We start from the raw sequence: 22,942 nt of genomic DNA on the forward strand, positions 1-22,942 counted from the left end.
GCAAAAACAGCCCTCCAAATGATTGAAATAACATTTTTTTTCACTGAATAACTTCTGATATAAACTAAGCATTTTCTTCACGTAAGGTGAAAATCCTCTTGAAGAAGCCTATAAAACAGGTGAGCACTACTTGGAAGAGGAATTTTGGAGGGCATAGCTGCAGATCCTGTGTTTGGAAGTAGAGGAACTTGGCAAGTTGCGTGTTTCATGCTTCTGGTTGTTCTTTGTGAAGGTCATGTGGCTAGGCTGTGGGCCCCTGAACAGGCCAGATGAGACAGGTCTGTTTGTAGTGTCTCAGTAAGGTGTTATATCAATCAGGCAAGGTACTAACAAGCTTCAACAGGACTTTATCTTTACAGTGGAAACCTCTTTACCAAGCTGCAGCTGCTGCACACTCTGTAACTCTCACTCTGCCTCCTCAACTCCTCCCCCCTCCTTTCAGACTCCCAACAGCCAGTGCTCCCAGTTCTAATCATTACAGGCAACATCTAAACACCACATTCCCTCCTCTCTTAAGAAACTCTCCCAATTAAAATAAACATTGTTGTTCTAACCACAGGAACAAATAGGAAACAAGACGCTATATTATTGTCAGAAATATTACACTGAAAACACTGTAGATAGTACATAACATAGTCTCTACTCCAGACAGGTGGTCGTTTGGGTCTGACAGGCTGTCTCTCAAGCCCTGGTTCCAGTGCAATGTCTTGTTGTGTTGGTTCTATGGTGAAGTCATCCACTGCAGACTGGGTGTTGGCATAATCTCCTCTTGGTGCATAGGCAGGTGCAAGATAAGAAGCATTCCATACCCGCCCATGAGAAAGTCAATAGGTGTAAGGTCTCTTCTTCTTTATGATTTTAAGAGGAGCTGTGAATTTATGGTCCCCTTTGCGTAAGATTCCAGGTTTTCGTATTATAACGAAGGAACCACACTCAAACTTTGGTTCCTTAGCACCCCACTGCTTGTCTGTGAAAACCTTATACTTTGCTTGGTTCTGTTCATCTGTTTTTCTCACATCATCCTCGTTTGGGGCATCAGGTCGTGCCTTTAACAATGCAGCAATGTTCAGTTTAGCATTCATCCGTTTCCCATGCAGTAACTCTGCAGGTGATCTTTGCGTTGTGGCATGTCGTGTAGCCCGGTATGCTTGCAAGAAATCAGTAGTGAAGGGTATCCACAATCGCCCTTCCAGTTTAGCTGTTTGCAAAATCTATTTCAAACTTCTGTTAAACTGTTCAATTTCCCCATTGGCTTGACGGTAATATAGGGATGACCTTCTGTGTAAAATGTTCCTCTCTGCTAGGAAGGTTTCAAACTCCAGGGAAGTAAATTGACTACCATTATCGGAAACCAGTTCTTTGGGGTTACCTTCCCTGCTAAAAACTGAAGAGAGGAACTTAATTACTGTGGCAGAAGAGATTTGTGATGTAAACGCTACTTCAGGCTATTTACTGAAATAGTTTATTAAAGTGATGGCATAACAACAGTCAATTGGAGCAGTATCAAAGGGTCCTACAATGTCAATCACCACTTTTTCCCATGCAGATACAGGAAGAGGAACAGGCTGTAATGGAGAGATACATGTCACTGCTGTCTTATCATGCATTTGGCACGTGACACAAGATTTTATGAGTGCTTCAGTTTGAGAGTCCATCCCTGGCCACCAATACAGATCTCATAGTCGTTGTTTGGTTCTGACAATTCCTTGATGAGTATCATGTGCCAGGTGTATGAGTTTTGACTGTAATTCTTCTGGAACAAGTAGCCGGTGTGGACCTCGTAGCACCCAGCCATCGAGCAAAGAAAGTTCATCCCGAACTCTAAAATAAGGCAACAAAACTGGGTCAAGGTTTTTAGGGTTACTGGGCCATCTCTTTGTCAGAAATTCCCATAGTTTTTGTTGAATTGGACATGCTGAACAAGCAGCTTGAAATTGTTCTCTTGTAACTGCAGTAAGAGTGTTTGTAATAAACGCAACTACTACATCCTCATCCTCCGGTGGACCATCTGCTTCCACATTTTTGTTTTCAGGCTTATATTCCAGGTCGTAATTGAAAGAGTAGTCTTGCAGACCATCTAGCAATACGATATCCTGCTCTTCCCAGTCCTGTCATGGTGAGCAACATCATCAAAGGGCTGTGGTCTGTGCACAACTTGAACGTGTGGCCCCACAGGGAAGTTCTCCATTTTTCAGTAGCCCAGACACAAGCAAGTGCTTCTTTTTCGACTGTAGAATATTTTCTCTCAGCATTACTCAGTGTCCTTGAAGAAAATGCAACAGTCCTCTCTGTGTTGTCCTCCTGAAGTTGTGTGAGGTCAGCCCCAAGTCCATAATCAGAAGCTTCAGTAGTTACAATTGTGGGCAATGCAGGACTGAATAGTGCAAGTACTGGACTATGTACAATCAGGTCTTTCACTGTTTCAAAACTAGCTTGTGCATCCGTCATCCACACTAAGGCTGAACTTCTCCGTAGTAATTCTCATAATGGTTCAATGACAGAAGCATAATTGGGAATGAATTTTGCATACCAGGAGGTAAGACCCAAGAAGGAACGTAAGGTTTGCAAATCTGTTGGAGGAGGAGCATTTGAAATTGCCAGGTTTTAGACCAGCCTGTGAAATTGTATGCCCCGGAAAGGAGAGTTCGGTTTGTCTACATTTGCATTTGGACCTATTGAGCTTGAGGCCTGCTTTGCTGATTAAGTTTAGTACAGACTGCAGGTTATTGTCATGCTCCTCAGAAGTATTTCCAAACACGATAATATCATCCAAATAGCACTGAACTCCATGTTGATTCTTCAGAATCAATTACATCATTTTTGGAAGGCACTTGGGGCCGATGTGAGACCGTATGAAACACGTTTAAAATGAAATAGTTCCTCGTGTAATAAATGCTGTGAGGTCTCTGCTGTCTTCATGCAACATAACCTGGTGGTATGTGCTCTGCAAATCAAGAGTAGAAAACATCTTTGCTCCGCAGAGTTCCGCAAATACTTCTTCTATGTGAGGAAGAGGATGGCTGTTAATCACAACAGCTTTATTTGGCTCCCTTAAGTCCACACAAAGGCGAATGCGTCACTACTATAGGTGAAACCCATTCCAAGGAGTTAATCTCTTCAATAATATCATTTTGAACAAGTTTTCTAAGTTCCTCTGAAACAGCTTCCCTGACTGGAAATCGTAAGCGCCATAATTTCTGTCGTACAGGCATCACATTATTCCGCCTTTTAACTTTATACAGAAACCCATAAGCACAGCTGAGTTTCTCCTCAACCTTGTGTTGGGTCCCAGCTGAAACTGGTGTGTGTACCGCAAGAGTGCTTTGCTGAGGAAGATTAATTCATCCATTAACTACCCTGAGATTTAAAGCAGCCAATACATCTCTGCCAAGGATAGGAGTGCCTTTGTGGACAATGTAGAACTCAGCAATCACCAAAAGTAACTATTCCTGGCAGGCAGCCATATACTGGAATATGGCTTTTCAAATAGCACACCAACTGAAGTTTGGATTCAGTAAGAGGCACATCTTTAAAGTAATGCAAATAAATGGAATCGGGTAGTATAGATACTGCTGAGCCAGTGTCCAACATTAACTGAATAGAGTGTGCTTTGCCTGAGGGTATGGTGGAAATGTTTACAGTGCACTTTATCTGTTCTGGAATATGTGCAGTAGTGGTTTTGTCCACACTCAGCACAGTAACATCTGGTATTGTAACTACATGCACCTGTTGATGGAACTGGCTACTGTGACATACTTTAGCAAAATGCCCAATCTTTTTGCAATGATTGCACTGAGCTACTTTTGCTGGATATCCTGTGTAGCTTGCAAGGTGTTGTGGGGATCCTCAGCTAAAGCTTTTACTGTATTTTGCATTTACTGATTCAGTGGCTTTTTATTCGTTTTCCTCTTGCAATTGTTTGTCTGCAGCGATAGTGAACTTTTCTGCGAAGGAGTCACAGCCTGGACTGTGCCTCCTGTATCTTTGTTCATTATTTTGGCTTCAGCAGTAGCTGACTCAATCTGAGTAGCAATGGTTATTGCTTTTTCTAGTGTAAGTTGTGGTTCTAGAAGTAAGTGTTCTCTTACATGAAGCATGGTTGTTTTCTCAATGAGCTGGTCTCTAATCATCTCAACTGCCATATTCCCAAAGTCATAAGTTACAATCAGACTCCTCAGGGAGGCAATATACTGCATTATAGTCTCCCCTAGTTTCTGCTCACGCTGGCGAAATCTGTAGCGATTAGCTACTACATTCACTTTTGGCACAAAAAGTTCTTTAATGCAGTGAGTGCAGTCTCATATTTATCATCTGCAAGGGGAAAAGTGTAAAATATATGCTGCCCTTCTGCTCCAAGGCAGTGGATTAGCAGAGCACGCTTTCTTACATCAGAAATCTCTGTTGCACTGATTGCAAGCAGATAAGTCTCAAACGTATGGATCCAGACAGTAAAAGCAATTGGAGGCTCACCTGGGCTTTGCAGAAAGGGTGCAGGTGGGTTCAGAGGCAGAAGATCCATCCTCGTCGCAAAAATATTGTATCAATCAGGCAAGGTACTAACAAACTTCAACAGGACTTTATTTTTACAGTGGGAACCTCTTTACCAGCCTGCTACTGCACACTCTGTAACTCTCACTCCGCCTCCTCAACTCCTCCCCCCTCCTTCCTGTTTCCTGTCCTTTCAGACTCCCAACAGCCAGTGCTCCCAGTTCTAATCATTACAAGCACATCTAAACACCACATAAGGCCTCATGGCTGTGAGACCAGGCCTGGTGTTTGAAGTCTCTGAGCACATGGTTAATCCCTCCCTATTAACAAGGAGATTGAGCTGAGCAGTGAGGCTTAGTATTTGTTAGCTGCCAGGTGAGCTCGTGAATTGGTGCATAGGAGCTGCAAATGGGGTTTTCTGAGGGAGTTGGCAGAAGGGACCATGGTGCCTTATTTTAGGTCTTGTCCTACACCAGGCAGCGGATATGAATGACAAGAAACAAACTTCTTTGGCCTACTTTAGATGTTCTATATTTTCCTTTCTGCCCAAAGATAGGAGAAAGTTCTGGTGCACAAAATGCTAATTGGTAGCCAGATTGAAGGAGAGGATACAAAGTACTTAAAGAATACCTGATCAAAAGGGGTCATAGAACCAGCAAATACAATTTCTGCAATTCCAGCTGGGTTACTAATCAGAGTTCTTTTGAGACCTGCTTGCAGGACAAGTGTGTGGGGAGAGAGGGCGGACAGAATTGATGAAAGCCTGGTGGGAGCAAGAATTGATGTGAAGGAGGGAGTCAGGCAGATGTGATGTCACTTTCATTTCTGTAGAAAGTGAATGGTCCCTCAGATCACTTTAAGCACTGAAGTTACATGCTGTGAAAGCACAAGTTTCAGCACCTCAGTATACAGTATCCAAGAAAACAAAGACTTCTTAGACAATCACATTTTGAAATCATTGCCACTAATGCCACAAAGGGAAGGATTGGTGATGGGAGAACCAGAGAGAGTAGAAACTGAAGAACTGGACTGGCAATTTGTGACCAAGAAGGAAAACAGAACCAGGACTCATGCAACCTGGCTAGAAGGATCAAATTATCAGATACTGAGCAAGTCGGAAACAGAACAGGTATGAAGCAAGCAGTTACCAAGACAGGTTCTTCAACCTTCCTAGGAAGGCCAACAATTGGCATCAGCAACTTCACATTAAGAAACATGGACAGAGAATTCAGCAACTGGCACAAGAACAACAGTCTCTCTGGATGGGATTATGAAAATATCTGGCCGGTTTCCACAGGTGATGATACACATTGGAACCAATGACTCAGCGTCACCTGGACCTACAGAGAGAATAGAAGACTTCAGAGATTTTGAAAGGGAGCTGAAGAATAGGAAATTCCAAGTAATCCTCTCTGAGATCCTTCTGGTCCTATAAGCAGGAGAAAGGAGAAAATACTGTAAATGAACCCTTGGCTGTGCCACTGGTGTGACATTGAAAATTTTGGTTTTGTGGAACATTGGATGGCATCCAGGTGGGAGTCAGGGATGTGCAAATGGGATGCTTGCATCTCACAGGTATAGGGGGTAAACTTCTCAGTGGAGACTAAGTGGAGCAGCCAAGAGGGAGTCTAACAATGCAGGAGAGGGTGCATGTCACAAACAAATTGAACTGATCTGACAATGAATGTGAAGAGAAGAAATTATTCATGCACTTATATACCAATACTAGAAGTCTGGGTAACAAGCAAGAGAAATTGGAGATTCTTATTGATTAGAAGAAATTTAATATAATTGACATTACTAAAACCTAGTGTGACAATTTGCATGGTTGGAATATTTAAAACACTGGTTATAACCTGTTCAGGAAGGATAGAGCCAGGTAGAAGAGGTCAGGGGTGGAACACCATTATCTGTTTTAGAGTTATGGATAACTCAGAACCATAGGATCTTGAATGCACATGAATCAATGTGCTAACTAACAAAGCCCAGGAGGGACTACTGGTTGGGAGTGTCTGTTACAGACCACCAAATCAAATGAGAGAATAGGATGAACTACCTGGGAAGAAAGAAAATTTGTTTTGTTATTGGGGATTTCAGTTTGGGGAGACATATACTGTAGGTCTCATGCAACCAGCAGTAAAACATCATTAGAGTTTCTAAAAATTATAGATGATTTTCTAACACAGGAAGTATTGCAGTCAACACAATGAAATTCTATTTTGGACCTCGTTGTGATGAAAAAGGTGAATTAATCACTGGACCAGTGATTGTGAACTGATTCATGGGCAAACAGAGGAAAGTGCTGACCAGTAGTATACATACTTGGTCCTTAAAAAGGGCAGTCGGGGCTGTGGTGTAGGTGGTCTGGCCTAGGTGTTAGCGTTGGGCATGGGCCAAGGAATCAGGGCAGAAAGCCAGGAGATAAGAGTCAAGTGACAAATTGGAGGGCTGGACCAAGAGGTAAGTGTCAGGAGGCAGACATAGTCAGGGTATCAGGAGGTCAGGATCAGGTGACAGTACCAGAGGGCAGGAACCAGAAGGCAGCTACCAAGAATCAGGCTAGGTCAGAATCAGAATGCAGGAACAAGTAAACCCCAGTGTTGCTGTCCATGACAGGGTGGAGCCCAGTTATTTAGATAGCTTCCTGTTTCCTCTTCTGGCTGAAATAGGGCTGTGGCCCCAGGAGGAGACTTGGAGCTCTCCCAGTCAGAGCACAGGGGCGAGGCTTGTGTTTCAGTTGGGCTTCCTGGGCCAGGGTCCAACTCCTGTCTGTGAGCTGCCAGGTGGAGGATTGGAGTGTGATGACTTCCATGACCCCCACAGATTCAGGCTCAAGGCCAGCAGGGCCTGACAGACACACAGATTGGTGATGTGGTAAATAATGATGCATGCAGGGCAGTCATACAGAGCGATCTGGATTGCTTGGTAAGCTGGGTGTGTTCAAACAAAAAGTGTTTTTATACAGCCAAATGCCGTGTTATACATCTAGGAACAAAGAATGCAGGCCATACATCCAAAATGGAAAACAGTGGTAGGGGTGTAATACTGGGAAGAAACACTCAACCTGAGTTCCCAGTGCAATACTTGGATGTATAACTGAGGGAATAGTGAGTAGGATTAGGGAAGTGATTTTTACCTCTGTATATGGCATTGATGAAACCAATACTAGAATCCTGTGTCCAGTTCTGATGTCCACATTTTTAAAGGATGTTGAAAAATTGGAGAGAGTGCAGAATAGAGCCACAAAAATGATTTGAAGGCTGGAGGAAAATGCCTTTCAGTGGGAGACTTAAAGAACTTAATCTACTTAGCTTATCAAAAAGAAGTTTTAGTAGTGACTTGTTTACATTGGAAAAGTGCCTTCATAGGAAGAAAATACCAGGTTCTAAATGGCTCTTTAATTTAGCAGAGAAAGACATAAGAAGCACTAATGACTGGAAGCTGACACTAGACAAATTTGAATTAGAAACTAGGCACAATTTTTTAACAGTGAGGGTGATTAACCACTCAGACACACAGCTAAGGGAATTGGTGGGGTCTCCTAATCTTGATATCTTCAAATCAAAACTTGATGCCTTTCAGGAAGATATGCTTTAACTAAATACAAGTTATGCTTTAGTGAAATAGAAGTAAGATATTGGGCTCAATACAAGGGTAACTGGGTGAAATTTAAAAACTTTTGATATACAGGAAGTCACACTAGATGATCTAATGGCCCCTTCTGGCCTTAAACTCTCTGAATCTATGAAGTAGTCATCTTTCATTTCAAAACCTTGAGATTAGTCAGTTTACTTAGCTCAGTTAGCAATGTCGGCTTGTTTTCTTGCTACCATATGTGACTCACTGATAATACATACTTGAGATGTCATCCATTACTTCCAAGCCTTTCTTTTTTCCTTCGGTGAGAAAGTGAAGTAGAAAACAGATGATTGATGGCTTTTGCTGTTTGTTTACTAAAAGATGTCAACAGGTATACTTACTGACTTGCAGGAGCTTGTTTCCTGCAGTGTGGTGTTAAACTGAGCAGTGTAAATATATCTTCACAAACACCTTTACCATTTGAGAGAAGAAACATAATGAAGACTGACAGAACAGATTTCCATTTTTTTTTTGTGGTGATTTTTGTATTTGGTTGCTTTACAATGGTTATAAATATTCACAAACGAAGAGCAGAATATTTTTCCAATATTCCTGAGATATTGGAGCTTCCAAATAACAGCTGATTGTACAAATAAGGCCCATATCAAAAATGAAAAGATGTGTTCCCTTTGCTTGGGGGAAAAACCTTTAAAATTTGGCTTATTGGTCTTCTAATGCAGTGGTTTTCAACCTTTCCAGACGACTGTACCCCTTCAGGAGTCTGATTTGTCTTGCATATCCCAAGTTTCACCTCACTTAAAAGCTACTTGCTTACAAAATCAGACATAAACATACAAAAGTGTCACAGCACACTTAGTGAAAAATTGCTTTCTTATTTTTACCATATCATTATCAAATAAATCAGTTGGAATATACCGTATATACTCGATCATAAACCAGTTTGTTTATAAGCCGACCCTCCCAAGATGGATAAGTAAAAATGGAAAAATTTTATAACCCGTTCATGAGCCGGCGCTATAATTCAGGGGTCAGCAAACTTTGGCTCCCAGGCCATCAGGATAAACTGCTGGGGGGCCAAGACGGTTTTTTACCTCGAGCATCCACAGGCACAGAGGTAAACCTAAGTAAACCAAGTGTCCCGGCACGCCAGCTGCTTACCCTGACGGGATGGGACAGCAACTGGTGGGAAATTTTTTTGAGGGGGAGAAGCTGGGTGTCAGGGGAGTAACCCCGTGACCACTCCCCACATGACCCACTCCTAGCCCGAGACCCCCCCCCAACTCTACCCATCCCATCCCTTCCCACATTATCTGGGGAGGGCCGTGGAGGATGTCTCTGGTCTGGCTGGAGCTGCTCCAACAGGCTGGGCAGGGTGGCCGCAGCCTGCTCCGGCAGGCCAGACCGGGTGGCGCAGCCACAGCATGTTCCAGCAGGCTGGGCCGAGCAGACATTAGCAGTGGGGAATGTAGTCTGTTTAAACAGCAATTAATTAGTAGTTGCTGCAAAAACGTATTTGCCTGTTTTGTAAGTTGTTCATGGATAGTACTACTTTTACAGTCAGCCTTAAATACATGGTTACTGCACATTGCAGCACACTCATGGAGAATTGGGCCAAAATTGTATCTTGCGTCAAGATAGTGTATTTCAGTCTTCCACTTTGTTCGGTATTAAGAGGTTTAGATTGGAGATGAAGCACAATAAATTAACAGTTAATGTTGCCTGAGTATTTCCATTCTAATGGGTCTTTTCCCACTGCTTTTAACTTTATCAGACTTTAACCTTTGAGGCACAAAAATGGCAGCCTTTTTTAAGTTTGAGGAGAGTAGGGGAAAATATCACTTTCCCTTGTTAAATGGTTGTAAAGAGCTCTAGTGTCCTTGTGTTTTGGAAAGGGGCGGCTCCAGGCACCAGCGCAGCAAGCGCGTGCCTGGGGCAGCAAGCCGTGGGGGGCGGCCTGCCAGTCGCTGTGAGGGTGGCAGGCAGGTGGCTTTCAGCGGTGCGCGTGCGGTAGGTCTGCCAGTCCCGCGGCTTCGGCGGCAATTCGGCAGCGGGGACGCCGCTGGCGCAGCACTAGTGGACCTCCCGCAGGCATGCTGCCGAAAGCCGCCTGACTGCTGTGCTTGGGGCAGCAAAAAACACACAGCCGCCCCAGGTTTTGGGGTAGACACATGAAATTTGGCAGTGGCATATGCCTTTCCATTGTCTGAAGAGATGTTTTGATTTGGCAGAGTTGTAAGTCTTTAAAAAATACTTTGTGTACACAAGCTAGTTTTTTTTTCTTTTTTTAATAGACAACAAAGTCTTGGTTGGTTGGTGGAGGGGGGTTTTTTCTTATCAATCTACCATTGTGCTGTAGCAATGTACATACATAAGAAAGAAACTTAGGTAGCGTTTTCCATCTGTGGAGATATGTATGAAATTTCACTCATATGATGTCTGAACATGCGTATGGAATAAGGCAGGGCTCTAAAATGCTTGTGGAGTTCTCATCTTGTGTTACCTCCTTCAGAAAACTTCCAAAAACCCACCTGCTCTGTGACCCATTCTATTTATAATGCATTGCTTTATATTTGAATCGTACTGTACTGCGTTGTTTCCATCCCACATCTTTAAGGTTGTTAGCTCTTAAGGGCAAGGACTTTGTTAACTGAGGAAGCTCACCTATCTCAATGCAATTAATACACTTAAAAATAATTTCTTATTCCTGATGAAGATAGTGATATAGTCTGGTCAATATGTTTATTCTTATTGTATTAATTTTTTCTTCAAATTGATTGTTAATTGTTCCTGTCTGCCTAGATTTAGTCTGATGGATATTATATTTGAAACTAAAATGAGTTAATTGCACCTTTAAAGATTTAGTAATATTTATTCCACCTTTATGTTCTTTGCTGTTTTTTTTTAATTCCAAAGTAACTTATCCTAGTTTCACGTGTATTTTTTTTTCATTTATACTTGTTTTCTTTCATGTGTAGTTTTTATTGGGTACCTTGCAATCCTATTATAGCATCTTTTATTTAATAGTGCTAGTTTTCACTGCAGTGCAGAAAAGAACCTTCTGCTTCAAAGAATGTTATTGAGGGGTGGAAGCAGTGGTAGAGGAATCAGTTAATTACATGATGTCAGTTTTTGTACTTTTCCAATTTTTAGATCAACTAAAATTTAGGCTCTTATTCAGATAAAATATGCCTGGAATTTAAACTGCAGCAAAAAGCATGAATCTTGCTAATGCCAGTAATGACTCATCTGGTGAGAATGGCATTGTATTGACAACACAATAAGAAAAAAAAGTCTCTTGTGTCTGCTGTCTTTGTATATCTGACCTTGGTGAGAATTAGAATTTTCTTGTTGCAGAAGTTGAGCATCTAATGTGTTGCTGCACCTCTTTATTCTCATGTATTAAATCAGAAAATGTTCGTAGTGGCCAGTGATTTCTTTGTGGATGATATATTTTCTGTAATCCATTGATGTGACCATACAGTTGCATTCATTTACATTAAAAGAATGTCCCTAAAATGTTGAATTGCTTGTGTATCAGAAAATTATTTCAGTGCAGTATTCCAGCTCCCTGCCAGTACCATTCTCTGCTGTAAAATACAGTTTATTTTTCTGTATTTCTAGCTAAAATAATTTTGACTTGCATATTTTTAATTTTATATATATATGTGTGTGTGTGTGTGTGTGTATAGAGACCTTGAATCAAGCAACTCCTACTAGAAAGCTGGAAGAGGTTCTTCACCTTGCAGAGCTCTGCATCGAAGTATTGCAGCAGAATGAAGAGCATCATGCAGAGGTGAGGATATCTGCATTCACTATAGGATAATGGTTCATCCCTATTTTGTTTCTCCATGATGTGAAGGAATTCTGTCAAGAAATATTCTAACTTTGGGTTCTGACATATGTGTAAGGCAGTTGACATTTACAGAGAAAATGAGTGTTTTGAAGCTTAAGAATAGTGAAGTGAAATAAAACTCTACCTGAATTCCTGTGAATGAGCTCCAGGTCTGGAAATTTCAGATTAAAGAGCATAACACCAATAACAGGCGATTAAATGATATCAAAAACATTCAGCCTTATACAGTTGTCCCTTCCAACTTTTTATCCCCACAGAAAGGAAATATAACTTTAAACACTAGGTTTCATTGTGTCTTGTGCCAATTAATTTTAACTTTAAAAATAATGACTGGTGAAATAAATATTCATATTGGTATTATGTTTGTTTTGTGGGACTGATTAAACAACTATTTCTATTCTATTTATCTTGTCTTTTTTAAAATGTCATTTTAAAATGGAAGAGGTAAATTTAGTCAATTTCATATTTCTTACCCTCTCAAGTCTTTTTGTTCCTTGATTCATAAACTACAATGGATTCTACAAGCATTATAGTACCTTTTATCTCTAGGTATTACAAAAAAAGAACAAATAGACCAAATACATATACATTTATATTATTAACATTTATATGATAATCTAGTTGTCTAAGATACAGATTCTAGGATGTTCTATAAAAAATCCTAGAATTATTTTCTGGAAAAGCATACAAAGAGGTAAACCAAGATTTTGTGTGTGTGTGTGTGTGTGTATATATATATATAGTTATAAATATGATCATTCAAAACATCTGCTTTTAGCTCACACTGTGGAATCTAGTTTTTAGCTTACATCTGTCAAGTGTGAACTTGTTATGGATATTTTATTTTATACTGAAGAAACAGCTGCTTCAATAATTTGAAATTAATTCCCAGGAGATTTTATTTTACACTAGTATTACCACTGTGTTATACTGTAAATGATTACTTAATAAAATGTATATATTTTTCTTTGTCTTTTGAGGATGTCTTAGAATATTAGACTTGAAAAAACAAAGGAATCTGATAAAATACCAATATGCAATACATTTTACTATTTAATAATTGTGTTTCTTAGTAATTAAATGTAATAATAAATAATGCCTTAAAATTAATTTTTGCAAAAAAGATGTATTCTATTCTTTTATCTGCCCAAATGAAAATCAGTCCTGCAGGAATACTGAATCTGTCAAGTTCAAAACTTGACATTTTTACATCACTTCTTCCTTCTTTGTTTCCAAAAATAAATGTGCATTTCTAGTGAAAGTTATAAAATAAACAGAAGTGAAATATTAAAAGGTAAATGAAGCAAAGAATACAAAAATTGTACATATGCATCCCTTGTCCCCATTCAAAATATAAATACATCACACTGAGCTCAGATCATAACAGTACAGAAATTATGATGGTGCAGTTAATTAAATGGATTAGTAGCCTCTAAAATAGTGACATCAAACTCCTCGTTTTAATAGTATAACTTTTTTTTTCTATTCCACAACACTTGAAATTTACGGATTCCCACAGGCACAAGAGGTATGTGGTTCCTCACAAACAAGGCATTATTATTTTTCACCATTTGTAGCATGGAGCTGTTAATGTGTCTTGAACGTGTGTCATAAATTGTTCTGATCATTTCTGATTTTGTTTTGCCACATTTGTCTCTCTTTCTAGAATCTAAGAACTTCAGTCTTTCTTTAATCAGGTCAGATGTTTTTGTTCTCTTAGGATGTATATGACCAATCACTAACTGCATTCAGCTTGTTTTCATATTGTTCATTTTGATGGAACAACATCTTAGCCCTGGTATATGTTTTCCCATTCTTCTCACTTGCTCCCAGACACTTTTGGATAATTCTTGAGAGGGTCCAGAGAATTTGTTTGGTTCACAGTGTCATTTGCAAAGGGGTTTAAAATGGGAATAGAATGGGCTGGCTTGCTAGAAATTTTTTTTGGGGGGGAGGGCGCTATATGTTATGAAAAGATTTTTGTTTACCTGTCCCAAAGGGACACCTGCCAATGCCTATACGCTTTTAAAAAACTTTCACACTACTTTTTATTGTGGTAGGTTATTTTCTTGGGCTAGGAGGTTGTTTCCTTAATGAGCTCTCATTTAAGCTCAATTTGTCAGTCAGACTTCTTCCCATTACAGGAAAAGGAATCTATTTTAAATTCTTGCCAAAAAAATTGCAACAGGTTCTGTACTGTTCACTTGATTACCAGTCAGTATCCTTAAGGCCTGATGTAGCAGTGTGCTGAGCACCTCTATTCCTGTTAACTTCACTAGGAGCAGCAGGTGCTTTCAGGGAGCACCAGTACCTCTCAGAAACCTTTCTCCAGGTCATGTTGCAATCATTCCTTTCAGAAAAAACCAAAACACCATGTTAGACTGTCATCAGGAAGTCCCGGATACAAGTAAACATTTATGACCACATTTTCAAAAGTGGAATCTAATTTTGGGCTCTTCAGTTCTAGACCTGAATTTCTAGAATTTTAGACCTCTCGGGCCTGATTTTCAGAAGTGCTTGAGCACGTGTTGTTTCCATTGACTTCAGTTGGAGTTGTGGGTGCTTAGCCCCTGTGGTGATCAGGCCCTAAGTGTGTGTGATGTTGGCACTTCAGAAATGGGGGTGGTCAGAATTAGAGGTCACACTTGAAAATGGGGGCTGTAATATAACTCTCTTTATTCAAGGAGACTGTATGTTTCTCAGCATTAGATGTTTGCAGTGACACTGGACAAAACAGTTGCAGCAGTGTTAGCTTGATACTAGTATGAACTTTAAAACCTGCTCTTTCACAGGCTCAGATTATTACTTGGCCTCCATCTTTACTGCCAGTATCTCCATTTACCATATTTCTCACTTTGATATAACATCCAATTACTGTACAATTCCTGTCATTCTTTTCCTTCTCCACCAAGCACATATGTAAATGCAGGAAAAAGATGCATGATGTGAATGTGGTAGAGTTCTTAATTTTGCCTGAACACAGCAACTTTTGAATGAATTTCCTCCCCAACCTCCATTCTTCTGAGCTAAGATCACCTAATGCATGAAGCTTACACTCAAGAAAGCAGTATTTTCCAAAACACTATTACATTAGTGGAAAGAGATGTTATAAACTAGAATTATTGAATCTCCAGATTATCTACCCATAACACTTATTAAAGAAAATGGGGATTTATTCATCATGAATGGTCTATCACTTCAGGACAAAATAATGATAAAAATGAAGATTTTGCATCTATCAAAAATACAGATTTCAGTGGATATTATTATTAGCTATTAGTTAAAGTTTAAATCAAATTTCTTCTGATAAATGAATGAGGACAAAATGCTTTTAAATATGTATTTGTTTAGAGAACATTTGACAATAAATTAGGCTGATTTCTTATAACTTTAGAACTGAATTAAACCAAAATTAGTGTGTTGTAATTTTCCAAAGATGATTGTCTTTAGACTTTCAGTTCTTCTGTTTCACTCCCCCCCGCAGACAATTTGTTTGCTATTTTTTCCCCTCTTGTTGGCAGTAATTTGGGATTTATTATTAGTGCTGCCTTTCCAACAAAATAATTTCTGGTTTGATTTTTTTCCCCCATGTTGACAAATGTGGTATATTTTGTAATACATGTCTGTATAAGAATGCATTTACATTTATCACACATGGACTGTACATCACCCATGCATGATAAAAGACATAAAGTGACATATCCAAAGATTTGACCATAGCTACCATACAGTAGCTATTCTTTTTTGTGACTTGTGTTTTCTAATTTTGTTGTTGTTGTTGTTGTTGTTACATTATAGGCTTTTGCTTGGTGGCCAGATTTATTAGCTGAACACGCAGAGAAATTTTGGTCTCTCTTTTCTGTTGATATGGATTCAGCACTGGAGGCACAACCTCAAGATTCCTGGGATACTTTCCCGCTTTTCCAACTGCTAAATAACTTCCTAAGAAATGACAGTAAGATCTTAAGGTTTTTTCTTTTTGTTTATATATGATTTTTTTTCTTTCAGTCTCTGCACACTCCAGAATTCTGTTGTATTTCAATTTCCAGAGCAAGACAAAAGTTACAGTGCCCCTCTTTGCTATAAATATTTCTCTGCTGAGTTCCTTTGAAATTAAGCTGTTACTCTCTCTCTTTGTCCCACCAGATTCTTTACTGTATACCATACTTGAACCATATAGTATTGCATGAATTGCTTACCTCTGAAGCAACACTATAAACACTGCATAGTGTATTTTAATATTTTTAATACTAAGGCATTATATTTAAATAAGTGTGTATCAGTAAGTGTACCCTCATACTAAATTCTCATTCCCATCACTGCTTTAACACCATTGACCATATTTATAAATGTATTGTAGACCTCATAATAATTGGAGTTAAGCATGTACATCAAACTGAAAGAGATTTTTAATTTACACCATTTGTATTTGCCCAAAACTTAAGACATATTGGTTATGAAATGCAATGCTCTTGCTTTTATTTGTCTTGAGTGCACTGGTTTTGCTTTTTTAATAGCTAAATCTAATATACAGACACTAAACTTGATTGTTCTTTTTTCTGGGTGATTTTACATGTGGAAATATACAGAGAGTATCAATGAAACTTTAGAAAATGAAGTAGGTTAAATTAAAAAGCACAAATTGTACTTTATTTTACCTGCAGATTATTTTTCAAACATTTTAAGACAACATTCAGAAAGTCGTAGATTTGCTATTTTTAAATAGAAAGGTAAAATGCGCTGTTTTCCTTAATTATTAAGGAAGGGCAAAATTCTGTTTTTATTCCATGTCTCAGTTTATTCCAAGCTTTAAATTTTTTCTTGTATTTACAGGATTCATATGCTCAACAAACTAGTTTTTAAAATTATTTTTGTGCTATTTTTGTTATCAAGCATATAAAAAGCAGTATCAGAATGTCCTTTCTGTATTAAAGCTGCATGATTTAGGGGATTGGAAATGGGATACTGGGACATCCATCATGAGATCAGAGGTGCTGCGACAACTCACATTGCTTATAACAGACAGGGCCGGCTTTAAGCCGATTCCCCTGATTCCCTGGAATCGGGCCCTGCGCCTTAGGTGTCTTTTTAATTTTTTTTTTTTTTTTTACTCATCTGGTGACGGGGGGCTCCACTCCGGGTCTTCGGCGGCGGGGGATCCTTCGGTGCCACGGAAGACCCAGAGCGGACCCCCTGCCGCCGAAGCCCCAGACCGCCACCGGGTATTCAAATCAGGCCCCGCCGTTCATAAAGCCGGCCCTGATAACAGAATATTGTTACCATCACCTTCTGAGTGCCTGAGTGAAATAAGTAGGTGATCTCAGTGCTACCATAGGGGCATCCATATCACAAAAAGAAGCATTGCAATTGGTGCTAGTCCCCTGGATGGCAGACTCCTCAGGATGCAAAAGGCTGAACAGACATAAAGCCTTAACTACCTTCTTATCCTAAAAGCTAGTCATTCTAGATAGCTCATCTCAATTGATTGGCCTCTTACAGTTGGTATGGCTACTTCCACCTTTTCATGTTCTCTGTATGTATAAATATCTTCTTGCTGTATGTTCCAGTCTATGCATCCGAAGAAGTGGGCTGTAGCCCACGAAAGCTTATGCTCAAATAAATGTGGTAGTCTCTAAGGTGCCACAAGTACTCCTGTTCATTCTAGTTAGAGTTGAGAACTATTGGTACTGCAGTGTAGTAACTTACATTGCCTATTAAGTATATGTTCTGTGGATAAGTGGAGAACTTTAGAGTCCAGTGTTGTCAGTCCTTTTTCATGAGTACTTAACTGTGTTTTCATTAATTGGCATTAATACATTAAATGCTACGTTCCTGTCGTGTAGTTGTCTTTTTTTACATGGGTTCCTTAGTGAGAGAGTGTCTATTTTGTTACTGTTTTCTTTATTTTTGGTTGTGTTTTTGTGGAAGGTGCTGGAGGTTGCTCCCTTTGAAGTTCTCTAGGATAGGTACAGTGTAAACATCAGCAACAAAGACTTCCTAACTCTGCCATGGAAACGTGCTTCAACCTTGATTCTGAAGGAACACTTGAAGCGATGTAAGAGTAGTTTCCTCCTTGTGCCCATTCGATACTTGGTGCCTGTGTTGAGACTGCCAACAAGGATTACAATCATAGTGCTGGATTTTGTGATATGTAATTTTGTTAGGGTCGGATTGTTTGAATTTTATTCAGCCAGTGGTATCTATAAACTTGGTACTGGGGTTCCATTACAGCAATAGTTAAGTTTCCGGAACCAATGGAAATGAAGCTTATTGCAGGATGATATTCTTGTCCTTCAGGCAGGGTTTGTGACACCCGAGTTACAGCTAACCCTCTTATTACACAACGTGGGCTGCCTTGCCTGCTGATTTCCAGAATAACACAAGCAATACAAACAAACTCTAGCTCCACACTTACATAAGAAAAGACTGTTGGAAGGCTACTGCTTGCTTTTTCTTCTCTGAAGAGATTAAATGGATAATTACTTTAAATGATTACTAAGGAAACAGTTTCAGGAAAGACATATTATTAAAACTGAAGGAAATTTTGTTTTCATAATGAAGTAATTATCAGCAGGGTTGTAAAATGTAACTGAAAGAACAAGTAGCAGCTACTGCAAGAAATAAATGCCACACCTGTATACTGTTTTCTACAATTCTCCTAATGGCAAAAGATATAGTAAGTCACCATTTCTGACAAGTGAAAGCTATCTGGAAAACTGTCCTTTTTTCTTCTTCCAGTGCTATTGAAAAGCAACCGTTGGAACTAGTCACCTTTTAATCGGTGGATATGCTAGCAAGTGGCAAATGACCATTCTCCCAGGAACAGATTCCCAAGTGAAACATACCATGATTCTTATTCTTTAATTAACAGCCCTTTCACATTGCTAGTACATTAAAGCTATCAGAAAGAATACCCCATGCTTCTAAATCAATGTCACAGGGTCTCCCTAAATGAATAATAAATGCTCTAGCTTTCTACTAAGTGAAAACCTATTCCCGAAGACTTCCACCTTCCTAAAGATAGGCTCATAAAAATCTTAAAAAGAGAGAAACTGGAATGTGGTCTCATGAGGATAAAAAGGCTAGTGTTAATAATTAACAGAGAAAGTGAAGTGGAGTCAAATTAGCCATAATAGAGCCCAGAGTGACTGGCAAAGTCACCTCTCATTATCGAAAAACTCATTAGGAAATGAAGAGGTAGAAATCCCACTGGGTTATTCTCTCTCTGAGGCTGTATCAGAGATTATTTTTCAGATTTCTTTCAAATGAAGAACTGTTAGGTCACCATATTGCATATTAGGTTAATCTTCAACCTTTGAAATTTGGAGGGCTGACACCTGCGTGTTATTCTATCTCAAGAGCCTTAAATGAGCTCTAAATCTGAGATGCAGGAATCAGTTTTCATGTAAATCTAACATGTGCCAACAGTATAGAAATATCTAACTAACAATTATAGCCTTTAAGCAGATCTTCATGCAAGATTATTTTTTATAAACACGACACTAAAATATAGTGCCAGAAAGACTGCAGGGTAATGAATGTATAGTCTTTATAAATATACTGTGTCTTACCCTACGAACTTTATACATTTTTTGAGTTTCTTCTATAGAACACAAGGTGCTACACAAATTCAAGCAAAATGCATCAAAGCACAGCTGCCATTAACTTAGCAAAAAGCAGAAATGAGAAAAATTCCTTGTGTTATAGTTCTGCACAGAATAAAGAGAAGCAAATCAAGTTTTCTTTTTTTGTCTTGCTTCTTGATAAGAATAGGTAGCAGATAATATTTTTTGGTCTACTCTTGGTATAGACATGCAGAGTTCAATCCTTAGCTGCGTCCAGTAAGCATTAGGTACCGCTGAAGACTGCGTATGCAAAGAGGCTGTTTGAGCCCCAAGTCCCAGGGCCAAATCTACACCAGCACCTATGTAGTTTAGAGCAGCCACAGGTTGGTTTTAAACTACTCCAGCTGGTTACGGACCTAAGGTTCTGATATGCTAGTGAGAACTAGCCAGAGCACAGTGATTCTCCAGTTTGTCCCTTTCTTCTAGGCCCCTAAGCCATGGAGTGAAAGAGATGGCCAGTTATTCAGAACCCGGGCTGGCCAGCTTTCCTGGCTCTTTCTACTGCCAAAGTGCAAAGCCCAGGATCTGGCCCACAGTCTTAGTACTGTTGTTTTGAAAGCCTTCTTTGCAGTTCTTGCTTTCTGTCTGGAATGGCCTTTCTGCACCTGCCCATCTGATTTCAGATCTCAACCAAAAGCCTATATTTTTGTCTCTATATAGCTTAATTTCTCCATCTCCCTGTTGTATTTTTAAGTATTTACCTCTGTAAATTATTTTAGGATATGATTTGTATGAAAGAAGCTATCTAAAATAAAGTTGCACTATGCTATTGTATATATGTCTAGCATGAAGATCCAGGAGAAGACTCATTATAAGAACATTATGCAATAAAATGTTCTGAAAATATAGGTAGATAGCTTATAAATGTGTCCAGAAACTCATGTTGGAAACTCATTAGGAAATATCAATTTCCTTATAATTAACCTCATATAGTGTGTGCTGTGGAGACATCACAGAATTATCTTTTATTCTACAGCATACCATATTAACACAGGAAAGAAAACTGAGAAAAAATCATTAACAGTTGTAACATTTTAATGTACTGGACAAAATGCTTCTCTCACTCCCAACACCCCCCCTCCCCGTCCTTCCACCTCATTATTATTATTATTATGTAGTTCAAACAGGATTGAATTTCCTAGAACAGTCAGCATATATGAACATTCAATATAAAAGGCAGAGCATGTAACAGCTCCATTCGTTCAGATTGCACAAATGTGTCCATTCTAAAGGAATTCAATCTGCATTTGTGTATAATTGTTGTTGGGGTGTGTGGGGGTGTGTGTGTGTGTGTGTATGTAGCTGAAACTTGGGAGGTTTGTTGTCCATTCATGGCTAATTTTTTTTTGTATATTTTTTAAGCTTGAAGTAAAACGATATTTTCAAAAATGAAGAGTGTAAAAATGTACTGTCTTCCCATTATACAAAAATGTTCAACTTTTTTGAACAACACGGTATAATAGATGGTTAAAATTACCATTTGGTGATAATAATACACATTTGGCAGATGTTCTTTTTAGTGATCTGGTAAATCGGCTGTGAATAGTCAAAGTGTAAAGATTTGAACAATATATTTTGCACATCTGCACTGGATTTTGTCACAAAATCTCTTAATGATCTGCTGGGATTCTGTTGGTTCTGCACATGTGAACATAGCTTTGGAAAGTCTGTCAGCTCTGCTGTGTCTTTTTGTATAATTAGAGAAAGTGTACAGGGAAGGAGACAGAGTGCAAATGAGCCTTGTATCCATCTTTACAATAGGTAAGAGCGCATATGAGAGGGGGTTGGATTCCCAAGGAGGTTTGGTTCTTTTCATACAATACATTTGGGATATATATGGAAGGGGGCAGGACTGGAAAGATGTTCATTCAGTGCAACTCCTACTTTTGTATATTTGACTGGACAGAGCATTCTGTTGTTGTCTGGCAGATAGTTCCATATTGTGGGATTTTCTTTTTAAAACATGACAGAAATTCCATTTTTTGAAAAAATAATAAAGATACAGTTCATAATAAAATTAGGATTTCCTGTGCAGCCTGAGCTCTGCTTATAGTTTTTCATAACATGTTTAATACTATATTTTCTGCCAGACCATTGCCGGACTTCAGGTATTTTCTCAGCTCTTACCCATTGTTTTATATTTAATGCTAACAACTGTAGAAAAGAAAGTGGTACTGATCCTTCAAATTTATTAGTCATAATAATAATAATGCCTAGTGTAAATGTAGCACTTTTCATCCATAGAGCTCAAAGCATCTTATAAAAGAGGTAAAGCTGTTCTGAGTAAACCTTAGAACCCCAGTGGGCAATATGACCGCAGCCAACTTTAAAAAGGCCATACACTGAGGGCTTGCTTCCTGATGTATGTTGTCATAATAGCTGTTGTTGGTTAAAGGAATAATGCTAGAACATTCTTATTAGACCATATGGAGGGACGAGAAAAGCTCTCACTCATGCCTCAGGCTGCATGCCCTTAAAAAAAAAGTGCATTGACAATGCACAACTGTCTGTTGTGTGATTGTGAGTGGAATGTACACTGGCATATGTACACTGTAAGAAAGGAAGCATAGATTTACATAGAAAATGTTATTGATGGGAACATGCTAGTATAGTTGAGGTTGTGTCAGCATTTCTACTGCAAGCCCTTGTTTCGTGAGGGGCTGTCATTCATCACAAAATACTTGGGCTGTGCAGGAACTTGGCATGTAACATCTCCATGTGTGAGACAAACCAGTTCAATCATTTTTAAGTATCAGAGGGGTAGCCGTGTTAGTCTGGATCTGTAAAAGCAGCAAAGAATCCTGTGGCACCTTATAAACTAACAGATGTTTTGGAGCATGAGCTTTCGTGGGTGAATACCCACTTCGTCGGACTTGCACCCACGAAAGCTCATGCTCCAAAACGTCTGTTAGTCTATAAGGTGCCACAGGAATCATTTTTAAGTCTGGTGGATTATTTTTAATAGTGGCATTATGAATAAAGAAGCTTTTGAGCCTTTAAACCTAACTTTATGCACTGCCTATATATGATTGAACACAACTTGAAGTGGTCTCAGGTTAAAAACACAATACCCCAACTGTCCTAAATCAGTTCCTATGCCAACTACGTATTTACAGGATATATCATTTCAAACTGAGTAATTTATTTGAAAAAAAAAATCAGTCACATGCAGTTATATATTATAACACAGTTGCTGGGTTTTGCTTTGGCAATTAACATCTTCCATTGATCTCAAACTGCTTCCTATATAGACATCATAAAAGGATGGATTAAAAACCTTCAAGTCTTCCCAGTGTACATCAGTGCTTCTGGTATTTGCTTGGTTTTTTTCATTTGTAGTGAATTTTTAGTGCCCTACAAGCTCTGCTTTTGCCCT

At 39.1% G+C, this 22,942-nt stretch overlaps 1 protein-coding gene across 13 annotated transcripts in view; it reads left to right on the forward strand.

Moving 5' to 3' along the window:
- The window catches only part of CADPS2 (calcium dependent secretion activator 2), a 548,645-nt gene that overhangs the window by 417,287 nt on the left and 108,416 nt on the right, over positions 1 to 22,942 (forward strand). For 8 of the 13 annotated variants that reach the window (XM_045031271.1, XM_045031289.1, XM_045031314.1 and 5 more), the window contains 2 exons: positions 11,778 to 11,881; positions 15,740 to 15,896. In XM_045031271.1, coding sequence (XP_044887206.1) covers positions 11,778 to 11,881; positions 15,740 to 15,896 — 261 coding nt within the window. Of the gene's footprint in view, positions 1 to 11,777; positions 11,882 to 13,460; positions 13,470 to 15,739; positions 15,897 to 22,942 lie in introns of all 13 variants that reach the window. The other 5 variants (XM_045031264.1, XM_045031306.1, XM_045031338.1 and 2 more) reach the window with 1 other exon arrangement.

Source organism: Mauremys mutica, chromosome 1, assembly GCF_020497125.1.
Source record: "Mauremys mutica isolate MM-2020 ecotype Southern chromosome 1, ASM2049712v1, whole genome shotgun sequence".
NCBI lineage: Eukaryota > Metazoa > Chordata > Testudines > Geoemydidae > Mauremys > Mauremys mutica.